The 16,238-nt window shown below is 41.9% G+C and overlaps 1 protein-coding gene across 4 annotated transcripts in view; it reads right to left on the bottom strand.

Annotated features, from left to right (window-relative positions):
- Positions 1–16,238, bottom strand: part of LOC136873811 (protein MTSS 2) — a 644,214-nt gene that overhangs the window by 160,665 nt on the left and 467,311 nt on the right. For all 4 annotated transcript variants that reach the window (XM_067147063.2, XM_067147065.2, XM_067147066.2 and 1 more), the window contains exon 4: positions 11,114–11,198. In XM_067147063.2, coding sequence (XP_067003164.1) covers positions 11,114–11,198 — 85 coding nt within the window. The remainder of the gene's footprint in view (positions 1–11,113; positions 11,199–16,238) is intronic.

Below are 16,238 nucleotides of genomic sequence, written 5' to 3'. Positions count from 1 at the left end.
ATTCATTGATATTAATGGCATCCACAATGTTATATATAGACTATTGATTTGCATTGGAATGTGCCATTTCCTATATTTAACTATTTATCACTTTGCGGTGTGCAAGCGGTAAAAATAATTAATATATAAAAAAATAAACTAGTGGATCCGGGCTGCACCGCTGCATTCGTTACAAATAGGTCAGATAACTCGTCTTGATATGCCAGTCGTTGTCTTCCCTTTCCAACAGTATTATGAACATTTAATACTGATACATAATAACCGAGTCATTCGTAATGTAGTTTATAACAGTTCTTTCCATACTGTGCAACTACCACGCGGGCGTATGTGGATCTTAATATTTTCAAGCGATTTTACTCGAGATAGAGCAACATGCAATTAGCCGTGACTGAATACTGGTTCGTGTAAGTAGACGCCCACTTCTTCAAGAGATTGTCCCTGTGCTTTATTACTGATAATGGTCATACAGAAGGCTAGTCGAGTTGATATCTGAGCGTTATAAAGGACACTTAAGTCTGAACGAATTATTATTTCCCTGGGAGTAAATTTCCAGAAACTATTTACTAAGATTTACGAGAGTTGTCAATTGTTGACAAGTACGTCCACCCAAGTACTGTCTTCCTGCTCGGTTATGATAGAGATGTCTCGCTATTAGCCAAGGTGGCAGGCCTGGATAATGAGAAGAGCGCCAATCACTCCCCTCGTGCTCAAGACTCCCTTGAGAGGGACCATGCAATTTGCATGCGAGGATAAACGGGCGAGGCGGAATTTTCCACGACGAGGGGATAGTGCAGAGAAACCACAACTCCACTCCACAGCGGAACAATGAGATCATCTCCCTCCTTCTAAGAGGGCTCCGCTGTTGCAGCACCAAACTTGCACTGAGTCATGTCCGTGAACTTTGCCGTTCGAGAAAGGTACAGACATTCACTGACCTCCAATGCGAGTCAAAGTGTAGCAATGCTACGACATCATACATACCCGTGTAACATTTATGGTATTCGCTTGAACGGAAGGAAATGCAAGTGTATTATTATACTGACGAATGTTCAGGAAGTAACTTTTGGTTCTACTACCATTCTTTTCTTAACTGATAATTACAGCATACTATGACATAAAACAGGCGTCCCAACTGCCAAAATGTGAAATGGGCAACAGTGATGGCGCATATTTTCCTACAGCAATAGTATTTGCAAATCGCACACTTCGTACAATTGTTTAACTCATTTTTTAAATGAAACTATCGATGATATTATTATGAAATGGGAGTGCAATTCGTCACTGCTAACGTCTATTTGTCAGGAACGGTTACTTGTGAGCACCGCAAAGGGGATTTATACCACTGAAATAATATATATGATCAGATCACTTTTGTAATTACGTATGATTAATAACGCGACCTTTTGTCTAACACGACTGTCCTAAGGAAACACTGTATTACGTGGTATTACTGCAGCCGTACCACAATAATTGAAGTTATATAGCGGAAAGTGCCCTAAACCATAGATTGCTAACAATAATTTAGTCTTGAAAATGGTTTCTGGAATGTTCGAGTAAATATACTGGCAAGTCTTTCCATTTCTAAAAACCAACTGTGGCTAAATTTGCTGCTATTCAACCGGCTGAATGGAAACAAACGTAAAATTCTTGTAGGAAAATCCTTGAAACAGGCTACAAAATATTACATGGCAAGCTACGACAAGACGTAATCGTAAATAATAAAATCAAATAACATATATGGACAATTTGATTCGACAGACATCAACAAAACAACAAAACATGATCCAGGATATCGTTTCTGATGGATTTCAAATGTAACAAGAGCCTCTGTGGCTCAGGCGGCAGCGCGCTGGCCTCTCATCGCTGGGTTGCGTGGTTCAAATCCCGGTCACTCCCTGTGAGACTTATGCTGGACAAAGCGGAGGCGGGACAGGTTTTTCTTCGGGTACTCCGGTTTTCCCTGTCATATTTCATTACAGCAATATTCTCTAATTTCATTTCATCTGTCATTCATTAATCGCTGCCCCAGAGGAGTGCGACAGGCTTCGGCAGCCGGCACAATTCCTAGCCTCGCCGCTAGATGGGGGTTTTATTCATTTCATTCCTGACCCGTTGAATGGCTAGAGACAGGCTGTGGATTTTCATTTTTTCAACTGTAATATCAAGTGCTCTTTCTTGTTTATGTAGCTTTCAAAACCGTGCTTTTATGCCTTATTCATCTCTCTCGGGTAAGCTGTAAGTCATTTTGGTTTTGGGTTTTTGTATTTTTTTCGTTAGCTAGTGGTTTAACGTCTCAATAACAGATTTCCGGCGACGCTCGAGTAAAAGAAGGATTAGGGACTAGAAAGAAATGCTTGTTGTTTAAAGCGGCCTAAAATCTAGGTCATCGGCTCACTGAAAAAAAACGCGGCCGTGGTCATAGTTAACGTACAGCCCTAGCACGTCTGGTGTGATAAAGGTAAACCACAGAAAACTATCTTCATGGCGGTTGACGATGACGATGTGATTCGAACCTATCATCTCTGGAATGCAAGCCTACAGCTACACGGCTCGTGCTGCGTATCCAATTCGTCCATTTATCTGAACCACGATCTGGGCTAACAGGAACGATATAGTTATCCATGTAACAGAAAGAGCATACAAAAAGAGTAAAATGAAGCAGGTGTATGTGTAAGAACTGGTCCGCTACGTCCAGGCGATGGTACTCCTTTGGCAACCATCTCAGTCAATTCCCACGATAAAAGGCTTTTCTCAAGCGCATTCATGAATATTTTATCAAGTTTCTGACTTTGGTGTTCGAAGTCCTATATATGCCGCGTTCTTCAATACAAGCCGCTATCGACAACTGGTCTAGCTGAAGAACCTCATCTATCTCTCTGCCTCTCTGCCTCTCGTGAAAGCGAACGGGATAAGAAGGGATCTGATTTTAAAATACCGCAATCTCAAGCCGTGCAGAATCGTACAGAAGATCTGACGAATTAAATTCCATAGTACAAAATACTATAGAGCCTCCGTGGCTCAGACGGCAGCGCGTCGGCCTCTCACCGCTGGATACCGTGGTTCAAATCCCGGTCATTCCATGTGAGATTTGTGCTGGACAAAGCGGAGGCGGGACAGGTTTTTCTCCGGGTACTCCGGTTTTCCCTGTCATCTTTCATTCCAGCAACACTCTCCATTCCCATTTCGTAGCATCTATCATTCATTAATATATAACTTTGGGAGTGGCGACCCCATCGTAATAATAGCCTATATATGATTCATTCATTACATCCCTGACCCGGTCAATGACTGGAAAACAGGTTGTAGGTTTTCATTTTCAGTATAAAATACTCGATACTTTCAAACTAGAAACGATATTAGCAAAAACACACTTTAAAATAAATAAATAAATAAATAAATAAATAAATAAATAAATAAATAAATAAATATATATATATATAAAAGACCACGCTTGTCCCTAATAAAGAGCATAAGGAAGATTTTATACTAGGGTTGTTTCAATCATAATTGGAATGTAATATTTAAACGCCGATCTCAGGATCGATTCCAGTGTGTTCGAAATTCATATACTCTTCCTTTTCGGTTTAAGCTCGACCTGGGACATGTATACTTTCTGATACGTGTGTCGTAATTATAATGCTGAATGAATCAAACACTTAATATCGTATTAGCATTAGTGAAAATTGGCTGTTTTTAAAAAATATATAAATTTAACGCAATTTATGAAAAATATATTATAACTGAAGTCCCAAAACATGTCAATTTTAACCTATAGAGTGAATATTCATTAACCAGCATGAATTATTTAGATTGGTAATAGTTGTGCGAGGGACTATACCAGACTTTAGATACCTACACTTTACTGGATGAAATTGTTATCATGGTATTAAATATTCAGTATCCAATAACCATATGTGCCTGGTTTCTCACTAAAATCCTTTTTACAATTCTTGTTTTGTAATCAAATTTATATATTTTATAGACTACATTTCTAATTGTATGTCAAATTTGTATGAATATACTGAGTATCAATGGAAGGCAGTTGTTAATAAACCACTCGTATTTTCTAAAAGCGTGCAAAGCGTTCGAAATCCTTGCTACAAAACCATTCAAATAGGAAAAACCTGTGTTTGTGTTTCAATCTCCTCCTCTACATGCTTATAAGATACAGTTTTAAATTTTGAGAGTGATTTTAGTCTCCTAAACCCTGCTCTGTTTAATATCCAAATTACAAATGAAAGAAAATTCTATAACTCAAATTCGTAGCATTGCTTCAATGTAAATATGAAGGGAGGTGTTTCGGAGAGAATTAAAATATATCGGGGTTAGGTATCAAGTGAGATGAAACTTCGTAGCGAGTTTTTACGACCGGATGCCCTTCCTGACGTCAACCTCATCAGATGAGTTAATGAGATAAAATTAATGCCGTGATACATGACAGTAGGGAGGGAGAAGGTAAAACTCGGTGCCGGTATATAGCCTACTCCTATCGGAATAGCACCAAGGGGTGTGCTCAAGGCTTTATGTCTCCATCTGACGGACGAATCAACATGACCTCACGCCATATGAGTACTGCGGAGAATAATCCAACGAACAAGCCTCTTTCATATTGGGTAGGGGCGATGGAATACATCCACGGTATCTCCTGCCTGTCGTAGGAGGTAGCTCTGAACCTGGAAGCTTGGGTTAGCGACCACGGGACACGTAGTTCAGTCTGGTATTGCTTTCACTTACTTGTGTCAGCCTCTTCATTTTCACTTTTCCTATCTGGCCTCTCCTCTTGTTCTCTTCAGACACCGATGCAGATGTGCCAACCTTTGAAATGGCTTTTCCGTAATCCCCCTCCTCTACCCTCCGAAAAATTTTGGAGTCAAATCTAAAGCACACTGATCCCTTTAGGATAATGACACCCTCTTTGCCCTTCCAGACAACAATCTATTCTAAAATATATCCTATTACACAATAAATATGCACATTACCAGTTCTGTCATAAAACATTCTTTGTAGCTTGTTTCCCACGCAAAAGGTGCTTTTGTGTGGGGTTTTTCTTGTAGCATCCTTCCCCCTGTGAAGACATTTTCACCTTATGAACAATAAGCGATTCCAGTGTAGATGTGAATATTGTAGGCCTGAAGTCTTTCTGTTTTTTACTATTAACACTGAAAACTCTTTCTGTGGGAGAGTTAGTCAGGTATCCTTAATACTGCAATAATATAAGACTACCTTTTATAGTGAAGAATAGCAGAGTACAGTTCCTTCACCGGGCGAGTTGGCCGTGCGGTTAGGCGCGCGCGGCTCTGAACTTGCCACTGTCGGCAGTCCTGAAGATGGTTTTCCGTGGTTTCCCATTTTCACACCAGGCAAATGCTGGGGCTGTACCTTAATTAAGGCCACGGCCGCTTCCTTCCAACTCCTAGGCCTTTCCTATCCCATCGTCGCCATAAGACCTATCTGTGTCGGCGCATCGTAAAGCCGCTAGCGGAAAAAGAAAATAATAATCAAATGAATTTCACAACACTCACGGGTATCAAAAGGAAGTGACCAACGAATAAGTATCGTTGCCAACTCACAAGCACTGAAACGAAGAGTCGAGTAGCCTACTAATCCTCGAAAAGATTCATTTTTCCTTCTTTCCTTATTTTTTCCCTAGAAATTATATTTTCGTTATAATGTCGCTTTTCCGTAATAATTTACCCTTTAGCCGTTATGCCGTGATCGTGAGAGGAAATCCGTAATAATTACGGATAATCCGTAACAGTTGGCACCTCTGCCGATGGTATCAGGTCTGCGAGGCTTAGGGCCGGTTTCATCAACGTGGGTTAAACCTTAACCCCTAGTCTTATAGTTTTAACTCGGAATTTGACTATTCATTCTGTTTCATCAAGAAGGGTTAATTTTAACTCTAGGTTAAGGCCGGAATTAAGTTAACCCCTCCTTTCAACTGGGTTAAACTGTTAACTCGAAGTTAAAAGCAAATGACCGCCGTAAATCATGCGTTTAATGCAGAGTTGCTTTATTTATATTTGTTAAATGGTGTTCCTAACAGAAATAGGTCTATAATAAGAAGGAACGACTTTCAAAATCTAACTGAGGAACAATTTCTGATGAGGTATAGACTGTCAAAAACCGTGGTGAGTAAAGTCGTCGATAAAATTCGCGAGAGGTTAGAATACACAACTGACCGAAACAGGCCTCTCTCTCCTATACTGCAGGTATTGATTGCATTAAGGTTTAATACCACAGGATCTTTTCATATAATGATCGTAGAAAACAAGGGTTATTTTTCTGTCAACTGTCAAGTAATCAGTGATTCTAACCTCAAAATTAGTTATATAGTTGCAAGATGGCTCATAACGTGGACAATGCTATTAAATTCCCATGTTATTTTTTTCTCGTGTGTCCTTTTCTTTTAATTTCACACAGTCAGTCTCCTTGCATTCTATAATGCTTTGTTACTTGGTGGCCAATTCAATACGTATTGTTTTCTCTAAGCAGAAAAATTCATGCCCCTATTTCATTTTTCGATCACTGCAATCAGTTCTATCACGATCACGAAGGACTAATATCACCACGGAACAAGAAATAAACAAAACAAAAAACCACGTAAGAAGTGTGTTCATAATCTCTGATTTTTAGTCACTGCCTCCTTTATCCGTACGGCAGCTATTTCCGGCGAGGGTGTTAGTTAACCCTCTGCTGAAATAGCTTGGTGAAACGTGTGACTCATAAAAATGAGTTAAAATATTAACCCTAAGTTAGTAAACCCAGGGTTACAGTATATTTAACCCACGTTGATGAAACCGGGCCTTGGAGTGTCTCTTTTCTGCACCCTTTGTGATTCTTCCCTTTCTTCTCCTAATATTTTCATTCTTAGAAGGTTCGAAGCTCTAAGTTTTACTTCTTAAGAAGTTGAAATTATCGTTGTTGTATATTCCGACATTCTGGAGCTGACCTTAGCGTCCTTTGGTGGTGGCCTGTCGCCGTTTCTCACGTACTGAAAATAAGCAACGTCGTGAGATCACGAAAGGAGGATAAATTATCCGGGAGATTAATGATACAGACTAGACAGTAAATGAGACCAACAGCAGATTTACACTACGTTAGGGTGTATTCAATAAATCTCACGGCAAAGTGCACTGAATAGGTTTTAGGCCCCAGGAATAGCAACAAGTTAGGAATCTTAAATGCATTAAATTCGTTTATAGAGGTTAGCAACCGGAATTCAAAAATGTATTAGATTCTAAACTAGCTCAGGACTTGATAATTAACAACTTCTCCCACCGAATTAGGTGACAAAACATTAGCCTGTACAGTATTGATTTAGTCGGTCCATGTTTTAAATTTAAGAAAAATTACGTTACCTAGGTTCAATATGGCTATACTGACTGAGAAAACAAATAAGTATTTTTAAAATCCGTTATCAGTGAGATGGCCTAAAGTTAACTACACAAAGAACGAGCAGACCTGCCTTTGTTAATAATTCGTCTAGTAAGATAGGCCGGCCCCGTGGTGTAGGAGTAGCGTGCCTGCCTCTTACCCGGAGGCCCCGGGCTCGATTCCCGGCAGGTCAGGGAATTTTACTTTGATATGAGGGCTGGTTCGAAGTCCACTCAGCCTATGTGATTAGAATTGAGGAGCTATAGATAGCGGCTCCAGTCTAGAAAGCTAAGAATAGCGGCCGAGAGGATTTGTCGTGCTGACCACACGACACCTCGTAATCTGCAGGCCTTAGGGTTGAGCAGCAGTCGCTTGGTAGGCCAAGGCCCTTCAGGGCTGTAGTGCCATGGCGTTAGGTTAGAGTAGTAAGATAGGCTCAATTCAATGAAATACCGTGTGTTTTCATAGATGCTTCATTGTTACATGAGTAACGTTGAAGGAGGAAGTACTGAACTGATCTTTCATTTGTTTTTTTGTTTTTTTGTTTCTTTCTTTTACAACAAGGAAGTATGGAATAACGCCAAACAACACTAGGAACTCACAATGATTGTAAATAATTACTAAGTAGATGCAGGCACAATTAGTAAAGTGGTCAATTAAACCCGACATGAACAAGTGCAAGACGTACGACTGCATAGGCTAATTGACCTCAGGGTCATCTGAAACGCTTGCGACACCAGATAAAGCAATTGCAACGCACTTTAAAAGAAACAAGTTCCAATTTGCATAGACTGCTCCTTTCTTTTAAGTTTCATACCCACACCCTGGACGTTAGCGTATTTGGTTCCTTGGCTGATTGGTCAGCTCCAGCCTTCGATTCAGAGGGCCCCGAGTTTTATTCCTGACCTGTTCGAGGATTTTAACTGCTTTTGTTTAATTTCTTTGCCTCGGGGACTGGATGGTTGTGCTCGTCTTTGTACAGTTATCTTCATCTACACACAACATAGTACACTACCAACCACCGTAGAAATACGCAATAGCGAATACATTCCTCCACATAGAGTTTGCGTCCGGAAAAGTATCCGGTCGTAAAACTGGGTCAAATCCACACCACGTGCCGACCCCAATAAACTGGGAAAAAGTCCAGAAAGAAGATCGATCCTGGACATTGGCGACTAGAACAGAGTCCTACACCTTCTTCATGCTTCAAACTGTCCAGTGTTCTGACCCAGAGTTTCTCTACGTAAGGGTGTCTAGTCATTTACAAGAAAATTTCCAAAACTGGTCTGATATCAATACAACAACCCTATATGTTAAACTGTATCAATTTGCGAAGGCGATAAACCAAGTCTAGAATTAAATGGCTGCCACCACAAATCCTACAACTTCGTTTGTTCGATATACTGCCAATGACAAATCTGAACGGACGTAATGGGTTTTTTTCGAAGGTAACAGCATACGAAGGTATATCGTAAAGTGTTATTTATCACTTTTAAAATATTATAGATTTTTTTAATTTGTAGTTGTTAATTCTTCTCTAGGTTGTCACCATACAGATTAACACATTTGCTCCAGCTTTCTTGACCCTCCGAATACCGTTAGTCTCCAGACTGAGCCTTAAACCACTCTTCCACTTCAAGAATGACATCATCTGTGTCGTCAAATCAGCGAACCCCGCAATGGATCATTCATTTATGGGAACAAGAAAAAGTCGCTTGGTGCGAAACCGGGAGAATAAGGCGGATGCTGCAGATTTCAAAACCATATGCCCTTGCTTTGTCACCTGCAACTTGAGATAAGGAAACTGGTGCATTGTCAGCTAGGAGAGCATACTGTGGAGTTTGTTTTTCAGAACATATTTCAACTTGTCCAGAAGATTGCTGTAATATGCGCCAGTGATAGTTTATCCCTTTGCAAGGTCATCTTTTTTTTTTTTTTTTTTTTTTTTTTACGTCGCACCGACACAGATAGGTCTCACGGCAACGATGGGACAGGAAAGACCTAGGAGTTGAAAGGAAGCGGCCGTGGCCTTAAGGTACAGCTCAGGCATTTGCCTGGCGTGACAATGGGTAACCACGGAAAACCATCTTCAGGGCTGCCCTACAGTGGGGCTCGAACCCACTATCTCCCGATTACTGGATACTGGCCGCACTTAAGCGACTGCAACTATCGAGCTCGGTGCAAGGTAATCTGCGAGGATGACTCCACGACAGTCCCAAAAAGTGACAGTATGACCTTTCCAGCTGACTTTCGCACCTTTGCCTTTTTGAGGGAGGGGAATCAGCATCCTCTTCATCCTGTTCCAACAGCGTCAACATCTGTCTTGAAAGGTCACGCCATGTTTGTTTCTGGAAAGAGGTTAGAAAACGTGGAACCCAGCCTGCAGTCATCTTAAACATGCGCAGTTCGACATGAATAATTTTCCACACACACACACTACCATAACCGAGACCAGTGTCATTCACGATTATTTGGATGGTTATTCGTCTGTCTTCCAGGCCTCGGCCCGTCCGAGAGGGACATGCGACCACTTGAAATTCCTTTACTATCTCACAATAGCATCTTAAGGTGGACAATAGTTTCCACAAAATAATAATAATAATAATAATAATAATAATAATAATAATAATAATAATAATAATTTTAAACAATTTAAAAAAAAGACACAATGAGCTGATTTTCTCAACATCATGTTCTTAGGGACCAGGCTATGGCGTACGAAATTTGGCGGCTATTCTCAAACTTTCTTTCCAATAAAATTACAGGTTGAGTCCTTATTTTAATCCCCAGAATATTATTATTCCAGAACAGACCAACAATGTTTTCACCAATTATTACAGAAACACAACAAGTTACGTCTTTGGAAGTGTAAAAACATTCGTCAGAAATAAATAGTTTAACACGTTTTCGGTAAACTGAACGATTAGGTCAATAGCCATTAACTCTCGATATCTATTAGACCACAACTGAACAGCAATATACATTCATGCTCTAGGCAGGACTCGTGCCAAGAGCCGAGAGCTAGTTCAGGTACAAGGCCAACGCCTTAGCCTCTGAGCTACGCCGGACGGCAAATCAAACTACCGTACTGAACTTCAATCTCGCTCTACGGTTTGAAACTTTGAAATTATAGACTAATTACGTTTCAGCTTAGCACGGGGGCTCTTAGAACGCGCAACAGTTGGTTTCGTTAGGTAAATGTGTGATGGCGTATATTTAATTAACCTGCTTTTTCAGGTGAATTCAAAATAATAAGGTTTATATACAGCTTTATCTACATGTGTACATTGCTCCTTAAGTGGAGATGCTTAAAGGTAAGTATGTACAAGTTTCACAATGGGGAATAATGTAGTGTAATGGATCGTGCTATTCTACTGAGTTATTTATTTACATACATAAATGTACCCTTAAATGTGTCGAGCTGGGAGTATTGATGATGATGATGCTTGTTTTAAGGGGCCCAACATCGAAGGTCATCGGCCCCGCTGGGAGTATTGTTGGCACTCGTTTCAATACTAGTGTCAGTGCTGCCAACCAAACTAGGCTCGTGACTGGAACCGAGCAAGGATTATGCGCAATTCACAGCTCGACAGCATTCCTGAAAGGACGCTCTAGCCAGTAGAAGGAATAATTAGCGACAGAAACCATCACGAATACTGTCGATTATTTTTAAAATTACTTCTGACGTACGGTGCAGGCCGGAGACAATACTGAAAGGTACTATCACTGAACTCACCTCGTGAAAGTCTTCATCCTCGCCTCGACAGCTTTGTGGCGGAGACAGATCCTAGTGAGAGCTGTTCCTATCTCCTTGGTGGCGCCTGTAAGAGACAACACAAACTGTCACTCGACTATCTTACACATGTAATACAAGCGTAACTTTTCCAAGTGGATCAAATCAAAGACAGGAAAAGGAAAAAAAGAAAAATAAATTACACCAGAATAAACATTTACCATAAGAATTCCATTTTTGAAATCATGTGGCTCGTATTGTACAACCTTACTTAAGATTTCAGAATCTATCAGCGTTACTTTAAAATTATGTTTACAGTTTGCTTTACGTCGCACCGACACAGACAGGTCTTACGGCAACGATGGGATAGGAAAGGGCTGGGAGTGAGAAGGAAGCCACAGTGGCGTTAATTGGTACAGCTCTAGCATTTGCCTGCTGTGAAAATGGCGAACCACGGAAAACCATCTTCAGGGCTGCCGACAATAGGGTTCGAACCCACTATCTCCCGAATGCAAGCTCACAGCTGCGCGCCCCTAACCACACGGCCAACTCGCTCGGTTTATTAATATTATACAGTAATTCAGGATCATCCACTTCTTCCTTTTTACTTAAAATGTTGTCACAAGAAAAAAGTTATTTTGGTTGATCCAATAATAATAATAATAATAATAATAAGTTTTTACGTTCCATTAACTACTTTTACAATTTTCGGAGACGCCGAGGAGTCGGAATTCAGTTCCACAGGAGTTTTTTACGGGGCAGTAAATTTACCGACACTAGGCTGACGTATTTGAGCATCTTCAAAATCACCTGCCTGAGCCAGGATCGAACCTGACAAGTTTGGGTCAGAAGGCCAGCGCCTAAAGCGTCTGAGCTACTCAGCCCACCTTGGTTGATCCAGAACGAGTTGAAAAATCTTAGCAATCGCCATTCAAGGAAATGAATCTGCCTTGCCATGTTTCGCCGAGACAGGGACAACTTCTCTTCGTGCAGTTCTGGAAACTTGTGAACAATGCAGCAAATCTGCAGCAACACAACTTCGACTGCTATTTAGTCACTGCGGCGGAAGTTCCAGCACAACATTACTCTTCTGGACTGTTCTTGTGACTGTTGCTACTGCTGATACTGCCAGCGGATATATGATAACTTTCTTAAACTTCCAGATACATTTCAATTCCAGCGAAAAGCTTTCTACCTATTTTTACTCGTGTTTGTAAAATAGGCAATGTCACGCCTGTCGTTGCGGACCGATCTGTCGGTTATCCCGGTAGATACAAAACATTGTACTATGTACTATTCGTTAATCGGAAGAGGAATGGAAGATTGGAATAATTTACAAAAGAGAAATGTTCGATAAATTTCCAATTTCCTTGAAATTATTTAAGAAAATAAGAGGTAAATGAGGTCCGCCTCTGTGGTGTAGTGGTTAGCGTGATCAGCTGCCAGCCCCGGAGGCCCGGGTTTGATTCCCGGCTTTGCCACGAAATTTGAGAAGTGGTACGAGGGCTGGAACGGGGTCCACTCAGCCTCGGGAGGTCAAATGAATAGAGGGGGAATTCGATTCTCTCCTCAGCCATCTTAGAAGTAGTTTTCCGTGGTTTCCCCCTTCTCCTCCAGGCAAAAGCCGGGATGGTACCTAACTCAAGGCCACGGCCGCTTCCTTCCCTCTTACTTATCTATTCTTTACAATCTTCCCATCCACAAGACCCCTGTTCAGCATAGCAGGTGAGGCCGCCTGGGCGAGGTACTGGTCCTCCTTTCCAATTGTATCCCTTGACCAAATGTCTGAACACTGCCCTTGAGGCGGTAGAAGTGGGATCCCTCGCTGAGTCCGAGGGAAAAACCAACCCTGGAGGGTAAACGGATTAAGAAAAAAGAACTAGGTAAACAAATGATAGGGAATCTGCCACATGGGCAACAGCCCTAAATGCAGATCAGGTGTAAAAAAATAGGTTAAAAAGTACAGGAGATGTGTTATGTCTACAGTATGAAACAGATACGGCGCAAAGACAAGCAGTTTCACAATGAATTAAACATGCACAGTTCGTAAGGGACACGAAACTACTACTACTACTACTACTACTACTACTACTAAAATTGTTTTCATTCGTTCCCTGAAGGAGGAAGACGGTGACGCCGTCTCTCAGGCCGGGAGATTTGTTACGGTAAAGGAGATTCTCGGAGAAGGTGAGGAGGTTGGCGGCCGTGGCCTATACTGGGAACTGTCCCGCCATTCGCTTTAGTGCAGGAGAATGGAAAACCACGGAAAACCATTCTCAGGACTGCCGACGGTTGGGGCCAGCCGTGAGGTCCAGCCCTGTCGCGTCTCCCGAATGCAGAGGCGGTAGAGCCGTGGCCACCCCTCCTGTTCTTGGTTGGCCGGTCAGAGTGCAGAGCTGTTGGACCACGGACCAGCCGTGGCCACTTAAGGACCGAGACCCACTCTGCATCTACCGACCACACAAAAGCAGAACACTAAGAGAGGACGAGTTCAAGAGTTGCAGTAATTTTGTTTATATCTTTCGCCAACGGTCTTTAAACGTCCATCGTTAAAAACCGTTCTCTTAATTATTTTTGTTTTGTTTTTTCACTTGATCTTGGATTACGCAAGATATCCCCAGTTCTGGATGAAATTACGAAAGTTATTCGTATCGACTGGTTGCATAATTCAGTTGGTCTGGCGCTTGCTTGTGTGTTCAAAGCTTCTCTGCATTATAGCGTTCCTCAAAACAAATAGGGAACTGAGCCAGTTGGCTGTGCGGTTAGTCAGGTCGTTGTGAGTTTACATCCGGGAGATGAAGGGCTCGAAACCAACTGTCGGCAGCTCTGAAGATGGTTTTCTGCGGTTTCCCTATTTTCAAACCAGGCAAAATGCTGGGACTGTACCTTATTCAATACCACGGTCACTACCTTCCTAATCCTAAAGCATTCTCACCCTTGCTTCCCCTGTGGGCGGGGGCGGTAGAATAACACCCATTGTATCCCCTGTCTGTCGTAAGAGGCGACTAAAAGGGATCCCACAGGCTCTTAACTTGGGAGCGTATTTTATTTTATTTTTTGTTATTTGCTGTACGTCGCACCGACACAGATAGGTTTTATGGCGACGATGGGACAGGGGAGGGCTAGGAGTGGGAAGGAAGCGGCCGTGGCCTTAATTAAGGTACAGCCCCAGCATTTGCCTGGTGTGAAAATGGGAAACCACGGAAAACCATCTTCAGGACTGCCGACAGTGGGGTTCGAACCCACGATCTTCCGAATACTGGATACTGGCCGCAATTAAGCGACTGCAGCTATCGAGCTCGGTGGAGCGTAAACTGGCGACCACGGGGCCCTTAGCTGAGTCCTGACACTGCTTCCACTTACTTGTGCCAAGCTCCTCACTTTCATATAACATATCCGACCTCCCTAGGTCAACTCTTGTTCTTTTCCGACCCCGACGTTATATGTTTGCGAATCCTGGCGAGTCTTTCATTTTCACACCCTTTTCTTTCTCTGACCGTTGCCTTCATTTTTCGAAGTGTCGGATCCCTTCCATTTTCTCTCTCTCTGATTAGTGCTATATAGAGGATGGTTGCCCAGTTGTACTTCCTCTTAAAAAAATAACCACCACCACCACCACCACCACTAACCCCCCCCCCCCCCTCACATTAGAGTAACTAAAATCCTATGTGTTTGCGACGTCAAACTACTAGGGGGAAAGAACCTAGGAAACCCAAGTTGAAAGGTTTGCTCTCGGATTCCGATGACGTTTTGTTGCCAACCCGTACGTGAGTTTATTCCGTGTTTTTCCTTACTCGTGGAGTAAAGAATCAATTGGCACATATTTCAAAACTCAAGGTGACCTCAATGTTAGCCCCAATTAATTACAAAATCAAACTCATTACGAACACATGAGAAAGGCTTTCCCTACGCGTGCTATACTAAGCTCCTAAAAGAAGCAAACATGAATAGCATTATTTTTGAAAGCCCGTTTAATTGTGCAAAGATACACATCACCCCAGTCTATGAAAGTACATAATCAACTGTGACGGACAGGGATAAAGCCAAAAAATAAAAAGGAATACTTGTTTCAGGGTAGTGAGTAGCATGTTTAAAAAGAAAACACTAATCAAAATAACAGTTCCGCTCCCAGAACTAGGGAATATTTATTATTTAAGGGAACATGCCAACCGCACGTAAATGTATTCTGCATGTGGGATGTATTCAGATCACTTCTGAAAGTCCTGCATTTCAAAGCAAATCTGATTACCAGATACAGCAAATGACTCCTAACAAAGGAAAGTGAGCGAGTCTCCAATTTGCTTCAAAAATATATCTCCACAGTTGCACAAAAACGCAATTGTTATCTGAAGAATTCAGTGCTACCCGGTGTGTAACGTACTACTTCAGACTCAAGATTAGCTTCGAGAGGAAGAATGTGAAAATGCTCTATGGCAAACTGTATACAGTGCACTAGCCAGGATGTAGAATTTCCATGAAAGAACACGACTGGGAAGTACAGTCTTTCTTATAAACCGAGATCGTCCAGCGGCGTTCCTACTCTCGGGGACTTACACCGATTGGTCTTACGGCGACGATGGGATAGGAAAGGCCTAGGAGTAGGAAGGAAGCGGTCGTGGCCTTTATTAAGGTACAGCCCCAGCATTTGCCTGGTGTGAAAATGGGAAACCACGGAAAACCATCTTCAGGGCTGGCGACAATGGTATTCGAACCCACTATCTCCCGGATGCAAGCCCACAGCTGCGCGCCTCTAACCGCACGGCCAACTCGCCCGGTGTAGCCACTCTGAATCTCAGCTGTAAACACGGTGAGACGTTTATCATTGCAACACCGTATTTTCGTATGCAAGTTATTTTTAAGCATGAGTCGGCTCGACGGGTACGCAGTGCATTTGTTCAGCAATTTCCTGCTGAACTGCACAGATTCACGTAGTTGTAAATAAATTAGAAACTAATGGCTCAGTGCTCAATATAAAACATGCGCGCACAAGAACAGTTTAGTAATAATAATAATAATAATAATATTGGCTATACGTCCCACTAACTACTTTTTTTTACGGTTTTCGGAGAGGCCAAAATGACGGAATTTAGTCCCGCATGAGTTTTTTTTACGTGTCAGTAAATCTACC

This window comes from Anabrus simplex, chromosome 5 (assembly GCF_040414725.1).
Source record: "Anabrus simplex isolate iqAnaSimp1 chromosome 5, ASM4041472v1, whole genome shotgun sequence".
Lineage (NCBI taxonomy): Eukaryota > Metazoa > Arthropoda > Insecta > Orthoptera > Tettigoniidae > Anabrus > Anabrus simplex.
This window is presented reverse-complemented; position numbering and strand designations above follow the sequence as displayed.